This window comes from Gadus morhua, chromosome 15 (genome assembly GCF_902167405.1).
Source record: "Gadus morhua chromosome 15, gadMor3.0, whole genome shotgun sequence".
Taxonomy (NCBI): domain Eukaryota; kingdom Metazoa; phylum Chordata; class Actinopteri; order Gadiformes; family Gadidae; genus Gadus; species Gadus morhua.
Genome location: NC_044062.1, coordinates 14056894 through 14067762, shown reverse-complemented (window position 1 = coordinate 14067762; position 10869 = coordinate 14056894). Strand labels below are relative to the sequence as shown.

Sequence of the window (10869 nt, the reverse complement as noted above, 5' to 3'; positions counted from 1 at the left end):
AATATGTTTGGATTCAATGATATTAAAACATAATTTTGTGAAACGAATTCCCTTTTTTGAAATGTTAAATTAAACCCACATTGACATTGTTAAAGAAGACGCTATAATTTAGGGAAACATGGGGTTAAACGCCCCCATGTGGTAAATGTACAGCATGACCGTCAGCATCATTTTAGTAAATTTGCTGAACAATAACGTAGGCCATATCCCCTGTAGCAAGTCAATATTATTATTACAATAATAATATTATTGTTATACGTAATTAGTATTTGTGTGTGTGTGTGTGTGTGTGTGTGTGTGTGTGTGTGTGTGTGTGTGTGTGTGTGTGTGTGTGTGTGTGTGTGTGTGTGTGTGTGTGTGTGTGTGTGTGTGTGTGCGTGTGTGTGAGTGTGTGTGTGTGCGTGTGTGCGTGTGTGCGCGTGTGTGTCCATTATATTCTTATTTTGTTTCTATTAGAAGAAAGACCTCGGATCACGCTCCATATAACTGGCTTATGTGACATTATGAAACTTCAAGAATATAACTGCGGTCACCGTGGATAAACGTGTATGGTAAATTACTAAATGTAAATTATTTTACCAATGCACAGCTGAGTTACCACTTTGTCTCCTGGGATACACAATGCCGAGCCAAAGCCTGCTGGGGAATCGTCACTAAGTTTTACAGGCGCCACCTAACCCTAACCCTGTGGAAATTTCCAAATATTTTATATTCCTATAACCTCCACCAGGTGGAGACAATACCATCAGGTTTGGTCGTACTGTATTTTCATTTTTCGGCTAAAATCAATGCCTATACGCCCTCTAGGCAAACCACAGCTTTAAAATGAAAACAAAATAAAAACGACCGCATGTGTATAGGCTCTATCATTAAACTTTTGTTGTCTTTCATATGCCCACCCCCCCAAACCCATTCCTCAAAAAGCGTGAATACATGCATGGTGGGAGACGGACGGGACATACAATCCCTTGAACGGAGGTCATACAGATCTCAAATATAACATTACAACAGTTACCACTACTGTCTCTATAGTCACTTTCTAGGACCGCCCATGTCAATGGTCAAACGAGCGTCAGCAACTCTCTTGGCCATGCTGTCTTCATAATGGCCCAGCCCCTCTCTGGGACAAGACGATTTTCTAACAGCAAGGGACGGCTTTCCAGATTGTCCTATCGCGTGTTGCAGCCTTGACAACTTTCGCATATTACAATTAAGGAAGGGCATAAGCGACTGTGGGGAACGCTTCGTTTCGCGTCTTGTTGCTACTTGTTTTATTTTTTCGTCTACTTGCGTGTTTTTCCCGGACTGACTATTTCCAGGGGGTTAAATGTCCATGACTTTTCCAGCGCGCTAAAGAGTCTTGAGTGAGCTGTCAGGATGCATCTACGAACAGTCGCTGAAGTTAAAGTTGTGGATGTGCAGAAGAGAAGAAACCCGTCCAAACACTATGTAAGTTGATTTATTTATTTGTATCTCGGGACCGTTCTTAGGACGGGTCAACACTTCGTTGTCAACTATGCTGTTTCAAGTGTAGGCTATACGGATCCAAACACAAACATAGTTGTTTAAGGAAAAAAATAACATCACATGATAGGCTACTTGTGTCATTTTTCCAGAGATGCCATGGCGTTTCATGACATTTCCTACAAGTTAGGGTCCCTAAGGTCCCTGAGGAAATCAATTTGCCCATCAGTGGCGATGGGATTCATTATCTTAAGAGTTAGGATCAATTCAATTTCTCTCTCGCTTGGTGAACGGTATTCCCCCAGGGCCCCGTAGCCTCTCCCCTTGGGATCGTACCCTTAATGGCAAGATCGTGTTGTATCGTGTTCTCTGCAAGAAGGAAGATCTCGTTATCTACGAGCTAAGCCACTGGAAATGCCTCAGCAGACTACCCAGAGGAATGAAGTCATTGTCCTTTGTCTCAAGTCGCGCTTCCTTTCAGGGGGACAGCCACTTCAGAGAGCTGTGCGTCCCAGACTGTAGGCTACCTGCTGGCGACTCATCTGTTTACAAAAAGACTTACTACCACCGGCAATCATGCCATGAGCTCATCCAAATAGTGTATCATTTCGCGTTTCCTTTTCCTAAATGCTTGATGATATAGGGCCTAAAGACTTACCTCATCGTTTGTGTTCAAGACAGAAATAAAGACAAACTGCCACCCCAAAATGTACTGTCACTCTTTGCATGGCACTTGAAGAGGCTGTGGAGGTGTGCCTCCAGTAAAGGAAGCCTCGGGCCAACTCCAAGCAAAGTGGCCTATTTCACAAAATAAACATATGTAATTACTCTGCTACTGACTATATGAACGCGTGATAGGATATGTGCACTACACACATAAAAAAAAAACATTGGTTCTACTATTCAGCAAATATATATATATATTTTTGTAATGCCTTTGCTGATCGACTGTATCAAACAAGCAACCTTAGGACGCATGATTCTGACTAGTTATGTGCATTATTGAGCAGCTATGAAATATAGATTTTGTTTTGAAAAGGTAAATAAAGCTCTCCAGATTGTCCCCATGTGTTAATGTTTTCCTTTGTATACTCAAATGCCATCAGGTTAAAAGCACAGGTTGGGTTCTATTGCCCGTGGGTTTGTTTACTTGATTGCAGGTTTTACTCTCTGATTTCCGGGTTAGTTTTTTATTTACTCAGCTGACTGTGTTTTCTGTAGAAAATATCTTCCACTCAGATTCTTTTTTAGATTTAAGAATGTGTTAGATTTGCTTCCTTAGACAAAAATAACTGAAAGAAAACTGAAATCAATTTACCTATAATTGTAAATAAATAAAGAAAATGCGTTTGGGTGCAAGTGGTTGCTGAGCCGAGCACAAGATGTGGTGCTACAGGAATGCAGTGTCCTTTCCTTTCCTTTGTTGATGACAACTCCTCTAGGAAAGGTGACATGTCTGTGAATCAGAGTTGTTACCAGCAAGTATGAATGTGTGGATGTTCCCCGTCCCTTCATTTACCATGAAAGAGGTTAGGAATAGACCCTGAGTGGTTTATTCTGCTTATACAACAATTCCCAACAATAATTGAATACAAGTTACAGTTCAACAACCATCAAATCAAATGTCAATTGCGATTTGTTACAAGCTTTGAGCATATTGTCTTTATTGCGTCGGCAATGTAAGATGTTGTCGATAGGTGTATGATAGTTGTTTTAATGTTTTATTTGTAGCAAATGCATTTGAAACCTTTAAAAGGCAGAGGTGTCCCGTAGATAATGCATTCTTGGAACGTTGTTGACCAATCAGAATCAAGTATTCAACCATGCTGTGGTAGGATAGTAAATAAACGTAGAGAGTATTTTGTGACAGCTTCTTGATGAGGTGGGGCTGCATGACGTGCAGGCATGACGATTGTATTTGACCCCTGGTGACCCCCGTCGAGTTGAGTTAGGAGTGGCTCCAGTCTGGGTCATTGGGGTGTGGATGGAGTTCGGGGGAGTCAGGGTTTGCTGCGGATTGTTCAGAGGGCTCTTTACCACACCCTCATGAATCTGGTTTGATTGTTTGTTTTCTCTCTCTCTCTCTAGGTGTACCTTATCAATGTCACTTACTCTGACTCTACTTCCCATATCATCTACAGACGCTACAGCAAGTTTTTCGACCTGCAGGTAAAGTTATTTTACACTTTCATTGTCTTTCAATGTTTTCTTTTAGATTTGCACATTTGGCTTCAGTTGTCAGTTATATATGATGACGCACAAAATATACAGACAACCAAACCACCATGCAATGGACTTTGTAAGCAGTTTGTGGGAACAAAGTGGCCAAAATCCCCCCTCTGCTTTTTCATCAGACAATTCTTGGCTGTATGAGGTCAGTTTGACCTTTCGGTCTGAAGCGTGTGGTCGGGGCGCCTGTGCTCCGCTCGTCTCAATGTGCCCAGTGTGTGCCCATAGGCGATGATGTCATCCCAGATGGCACCCCCCCCCCCCCCCCCCCCCCCATGCCCACCCTAGCCCCGTGGTTGGAGGGCTGGCATTGAAAGTTCAAAGTTCAGCAGAGTTTGAGCTTTCATGGGCTGCTTCCGCACGACTAAAAAGTATTCAATGATGCCTTTGAGAAAAATGACTACCGGGGTGCAACAACATACACATATATTACTAACAACACATTCATGATTAATATTAGCCGAAATCTACTTTTAAGTGGTGGATGGATAGCCATGAAATGCAAACATCCACTCAGCAGAAGACAGTTAAAAATGTATAAGGATATGAAGTTTAAAAAATCGGCCAGGAATAAAAACATTTTGTTTTTGATTCCTATAACTTTAAAATGTCCACTTATTTCAATAGCCAATGGGTTGGACGGTTTGCAATGTTATTTTGTATTCATCATATGGATATTATGCTATATCCATACATATCACCTGGTCTAAACACAGGGCAGTTGGATTGTCCAATGTCATCTGTGAAATATATCCTCAACATTCAGCCAAGCCCAGGGTTAATCACCCGTCAATATGGCTCAATATCTCTGTAACCTTATCTTGATGGATAGTGACCATGTAAACACACTCATTCCCTGCCTGAGTAATACACGGTACTTGGGAAGATAACGTGTGTGTGGGTGTGTATGTGTGTGGCTGAGAGTGTGGGTGTGTGTACACATTTGTGTATATGTATGTCTATGGGAGCATGTATGAGAGCGCCTGTTGGTGTTTTAGTGTTTTTTCTGTATTGTCTGTGTGTAACAATGTGTATCTGCTTGTGTGTCTGTGTATCTGTGCGAGTGTCTATGTATGTCTGTGTGTGTTGTATATATGAGTGTGTGTGTGTGTGTGTGTGTGTGTGTTCCTACGTGCATGTGTGTATGTGTATGTTAGGGTGAGTCTATTTGTGAGAGTGCGTGTATATGCTTGTGTGTGTGAGTGTCTAAGTGTATGTCCATGAGAATGTGAGTGAGTGCATGTGCATAAGGTTGTGTGGGCGTGTGAGCAGTATGTACGTGTGTATGTGCATTTCTTATACAAGCGAAGAGGATTGGCTCCTCTCAGATAACGGCCCAGCGCAGCGCTGAACGGAGGAGCTAGGTCGGGCTGGCCGCTGTCGGAGCCAGCGCAGGAGGAAACTCTTTGTTCCAGGGCCTCTTGCTAATAGCCAGGAAAATCCTGCTGCCCCGTGCTGCTCCAAGGCAGCTCTCCTGTCTCTGTCAACACCAGCCTTCTCACTCTGGCCCTCTCCTATCCTCAATGCATTCACTCCTTCTTATTCTGGTGGTGGTGTCAGATAAGTACATGTAGTACTTATACTTATCCCCAGAGTTTCTGTGCTTAAACTTGCCAGCTGTTAGGTTAAACTAGTGGGTGATTTAGACGTAGCAGTTAATTGTATTTTTGGCAACTAGAATAGCATTGATAGACTATGTCTATCAATTTATTTATTGTATTTAACCAGTCTGATAGAATCATTGAGTCCAATATACATATTATTGTGTAGCCATTTATATATTTTTTTATTATACTATCAAGTTAATGTTTTATTGAGGCAAAAGTTTCCAAGCATGAGCATGCTAACCTGAGTGCTTTGGTGGTAAGTGTGTGTTATAATCTTCCGGTAGTCCAACCAGCCATTGTTAATTAGCTAGATTGGTTGGAGCTGGCAGACCAGTTCCAGAATAATCTGAATGGAAATAAGGAGGAAGTTGTGACCTGGAAGAGGTGGTTAGTACACACACACACACACACACACACACACACACACACACACACACACACACACACACACACACACACACACACACACACACACACACACACACACACACACGATAAGTGCTGCTCCAGGAACCTGCAAGTGCACTCCTAAATGAACCATGGCCCTTTGATGTTAATTCCATCAAGTACTCCACTCAGTTGATTCTTTGAAACACAAGGGAGCTTGTCTCTTAAGCAGTGAAACCCAAAACAATGGGCTCCAGTTCACAGTGGCCTGTCGTGTCCTATGAACTGATCGACTGACTAACGTCATTCATTAACGCTAAATTACTTTTATCCAAGATTACTTAAGTGAGGCCGAAAACGTCAAAGTCGTACAACCGGAACTGTAGTATCGCACACGTTTTTTGCACAAACAAGTTGAGCTGCTGCCAGTGTTGCCAAAAAAAAACCATGATAAACATGATGAACATGAATCCACACAAAGCCCTTTATTGTTCATCTGCCAGCCGACACCTCCAGTCCCAACCAGACTCTGCAACCTTTGTCTGCACACCCATGCCCCACACACCTAGCGACGAGCGGCAGAAGTGCAGCTCATGCCGGCCGTGTGACCTAAGATGCCGTGACCTTATCATGGCCACTTAACAACGAAACACATCACAAAAAAATCCCAGCTCCCATGTTGCTTAAGGATAATGTACCTGAACCTGAGCCAACGCAGGCACCCAGCTGTCAAATACTGTCTTGGCTCCGCTCTTAAACCCTCCTCTTGTTGTTGTCAAGCAGATGATCTCAATCCACTAATAGTGGGGTGCACCACAGTGATGTATATCTGCTGTGATGATACATCACTCTGCAATGGCCTGAGGTCCTAAACCCAACCTTCTAGCTCAATTGATAACTACGCTCTATTCCACTCCATTATTATTATCTATTTTTAAACAGATGCTTCTATCCAAAGCAAACTGAATGCAGATACAGGTTATTAAGGAACAGGGGTGATTAATCATCTTTTTGAAGGATGCCTACAGATTAGGCTTTGGACAACTGGAGCCCGAATCCAATGCTTTTCAGTTGGCAGTGGAACACCCACACCCCTATACCACACTATGTACATGAGCTGTGTGCAAGTTGCCCCAATTGAGAAACTCCTGCAGTGTTCACCAAGTCATTATTCTCTGGATCAGAAGGCCGAACTCCAGCCCGTCTCTTTCCCTCCCTGTCTGCTCTGTAATTTGTCTGGCCTACATTCCTGTAATAAGCCTGCTCTGTGACAGCCATTCCTCCTGCACTCAAAGTTAAAACCTGAAGCACTTTGCAGGCTCAGGAGAATAGAGGAACTAATAATACATAACAGTGATATGAATGAATCGGCCAACTGAATTAATAGGCTGGGGGAAATGTGTGTAAGCAAAGGAGCAACAGATGAAATTGCAATGAGTTTCTTTGTAAGAGTAAGTACGTCGTTGTCCAATAATGGTAAACGGAAAAATCCTTGGTATAATTTAGAAAATTGGATGGTTGTGCATCGTGTTTTGAGATGCACAAACAGAGTTGCAGCCAAAAATGAGAAGCAAATACTGAGAGGAAAGGTTGTTAAACATAATCTCAGAGCAGTTAACAGCATGCAGGATTTCAAATCCGGGCTGAAGGATAGAATCTTCCCCCTGTAGCATTCCTGTACTCTCTCTTTCTCTTGGTGATATGAAGAGCTTTCTCTATCTCTTGGGGCTGTGACTCTCTCTCTCTCTCTCTCTCTCTCTCTCTCTCTCTCTCTCTCTCTCTCTCTCTCTCTCTCTCTCTCTCTCTCTCTCTCTCTCTCTCTCTCTCTCTCTCTCTCTCTCTCTCCGATTTGTAGCACTCTCTCCCTTTTTCTCTTTATGTGGCAGTGTCTCTCACTCCCTGGATGATTTGTGGTACGCTCTCTCTCTCTCTCTAGGTGATATGTTGCAATCTCTTTCTCTCTGGATGATGTGCTTCACACTCTCTCTCTCTCTGTCTGTTGCACTCTCTCTGTGAGATTTGTGTCACTCTCTCTTTCTGGGTGATATGTGGCAATCACTCTCTTTGGGTGATATGTGGCACTCACTCTCTCTGGGTGAATCAGGCACTCTCGCTCTGGGTGACACGTGGCACTCACTCTCTCTGGGTGATATGTGGCACTCACTCTCTCTGGGTGATATGTTGCTCTCACATTGTGTGGCACTCTCTGTATATAGCACTCACTCTTTCTCTGGGTGAAATGTGGCAAGCACTCTCTCTGTGGCACTCACTCTCTCTTTCTGGCTGATATGTGGCACTTACTCTCTCTCTCTCTCTCTCTCTCTCTCTCTATGTGATATGTGGCACTTTCTTCTACTCTTTCTCCCTCTACCCCTCTCTCTCAAACTCCCTCTGGTCTCTCTTTTTATCCAGCTCTCTATTTTTCGATATCCGTCACTCTTGCTCTCTTTTTGTCTGGGTTTCTGTCCCTTTACCTCTCTACTTCTCAACATCTCTCTCACCTCTCTCCATCACCCTTTTGTAAAAAGGTCGCTCTTATTACCTATTACCATTACACAGGAGCTGCTGTCTGATTTCAGATGTTCAACCATGGCAGAAACAAGAGGTGAATGATTGCAAACCCATTTAACAATCTGCACTCCCTGACTCCCTCTCCTCTCTTCTCTTCACACGTTTATTCGCTTTGCTTGCTTGATGACGCAACTGAAAAGCCGCCGTGAAAGAAAACCCTGTGTCTATATTATAACACCTGTTGCTACATGATACATAATTGTTTTTCCCAAGTGGGCACGAACTTGGCTGACACTGCAACTTATAGGTGATAGTTATTTGTGCCGACGAGATACTCAGCCCATATTTCTCTCTTGCACTGTGTGCGTCCGTGGTGCGTATGTGTGTGTGTGTGTGTGTGTGTGTGTGTGTGTGTGTGTGTGTGTGTGTGCACATGATTGTGTGTGGGTGTGGCTTATATGATATAATATGGCATGTGCACAGGCTTGTGTTTATGTTTTTTTTTAATATATTTATATATACATACTGTATATTATTTATATATATATATATATACATATATATGTAAGAATTGACGACACTGTCAATTCTTATTGACAGTGGCGGCCTATGCATTTTTCTGTGTGTATGCTCATTCCTTTTTGGGTGTGCCTCAAAATAGGTCCAATCCCTATCTTGGGGCCCATTCATCATCATCTTGGCAAGTTCTGAATGACAGCTGTCTGTTACCCAGGGATTCTGTGTTATGACGTGACTGACAATATAATTCTCATAAGCTAGTATGGAGGGAGTGTGCACTTGTTATTCAGACAGGCCGTTGGGCGTGTATTTCGATGTGTCGGATAGCTATTCTTTTCATATCCCGAAGGATGTATTAAGGTTTATGTTGCTGTGCATTCTGTGCAATAACATTCAACAAAACCCTTGTTAAAAGTTTTAGGGTTATTTCGCCGCTAATTGCCATACAAGAGCTTAAAACCAAGTTTTATTCTGGTTGTTATTTTCGTTTAAAGAAGAAAAAGCCATGTCGTGGAAACCTCAAAACACATGGCGATGCATTTGTGCCTATTAAGAGGTTTTGTTAAACCCGAAGAGATTCCTTGTATTCATCATCTGAACTCAAAACACAAAAAAGCCGGCTGCTCTCCTCAAAGGAAACCACTCCTTATTTTCTGTCTATATTTATTTGAGGAGGGGGGTTGCCAGAATACCACTAAAAGCCACCGCAAAGGGAAATGAAAAAGTACAAAAGTAGTCCAAAAAGTTACCACAAGGAGAGAAAAGCCAACTGCAGCTCTGTTAAAAAGCAAGTGACCCAGAAGGCAGCATGGGAGCAGACAGTGTGGACTCAACCCTACACCTCCACTGGACCCTGTCCTGTGTTGTTCCACCTGGATCTCTTTGGCCCCGCGCCGCACCCAGCCCTGTCCCGGCTGGACTCAGATGTTTGTGTTTCAGCTCCAGAGGTTCACAGACCTCTGGCGGCCAGAGGAGAACATCTGGAATGAAACAAGGCGGGAGCTTCGGCAGAATTGTGGCAGACGTTACTGTAGTGGTGGTTTTTAATGAGGCTTCCACACACACACACACACACACACACACACACACACACACACACACACACACACACACACACACACACACACACACACACACACACACACACACACACACACACACACACACACACAAAGACACACACATTTTTTCCATGAAGTAACAATGAGCATTTAGTAAAGATAATATAGACTACACACCGAAACCTGTGGCAAGTGTGGATCATGTACTGTACACACCATACCTTCCCACTCATTTACCCAAAAAAAGATGCTTCCGCTAATAAATTTGTCTGTTAGATATGGTTGGAACTGCGTCCATAGCAACGTTCTGTTATACATAGCAGCGGTCTGCTATACAAAAACTACGTTGAATGCCTGGATGTGTCCCTGACCATCCTGCTCTGAGATCACAGGGAGTCTCTTTCCAGTGACATCACAAAATAGTCTGTCAGCGCCGATGTGTTAACAACACCCTGTGTTTCCTGCCGAGTAACAGGAAGTTCATCCGCTGCCACCGAGCGTGTGACCCCCGGTCACAAATGATCCCCCTATTTTTAAATTCCATCTCTGGTTCATTGATAGATAAGACAACATGGTGGTTTAGGTCAATAAGTAACTGACCATTACCGATATTAGTTATTATGTACATATTGTGTAAATATGAATACAGATAATTTCATTCCAATTAATTGTATGTATTCTTCACTGTTCGATCATTATTAGGATCTGTCTTGTTATATTGGTTCTGTGCTGCTGTCACAAAGAAATTTCCAAATGGGAATCAATAAAGTACCAATCTTATCTAATTTGATAACGACCCATCATTAAGTTTGAGTTACTCAATCGTAAGGAATGCTTTGCCTTTAGCAGAACTGGATGTGACACTCTATTCCAGAATAATCTTTTGATGTTTTGGACTTATTCATTTTTCACGATTTGTTTTTGTTTCAGATGCGGATACTTGATAAATTCCCGATTGATGGCGGCCAGAAAGACCCCAAAAAGAGGATCATTCCATTTCTGCCTGGTAAAAAAAACAAAACACATCCATACTGTCACTTATCCATGTCCCGCAAATTTGGTAATGCGTAACACTGAAAAGTGTAACTATG

The 10869-nt window shown here is 42.7% G+C and overlaps 1 protein-coding gene across 2 annotated transcripts in view; it reads left to right on the top strand.

Moving 5' to 3' along the window:
- The first annotated feature begins 1124 nt into the window (after window positions 1-1124).
- Window positions 1125-10869, top strand: part of LOC115559768 (SH3 and PX domain-containing protein 2A) — a 46924-nt gene continuing 37179 nt past the window's right edge. For both annotated transcript variants that reach the window (XM_030378832.1, XM_030378831.1), the window contains exons 1-3: window positions 1125-1449; window positions 3553-3633; window positions 10709-10784. In XM_030378832.1, the coding sequence (XP_030234692.1) occupies window positions 1378-1449; window positions 3553-3633; window positions 10709-10784 (229 nt within the window). In that variant the 5' untranslated portion in view covers window positions 1125-1377. The remainder of the gene's footprint in view (window positions 1450-3552; window positions 3634-10708; window positions 10785-10869) is intronic.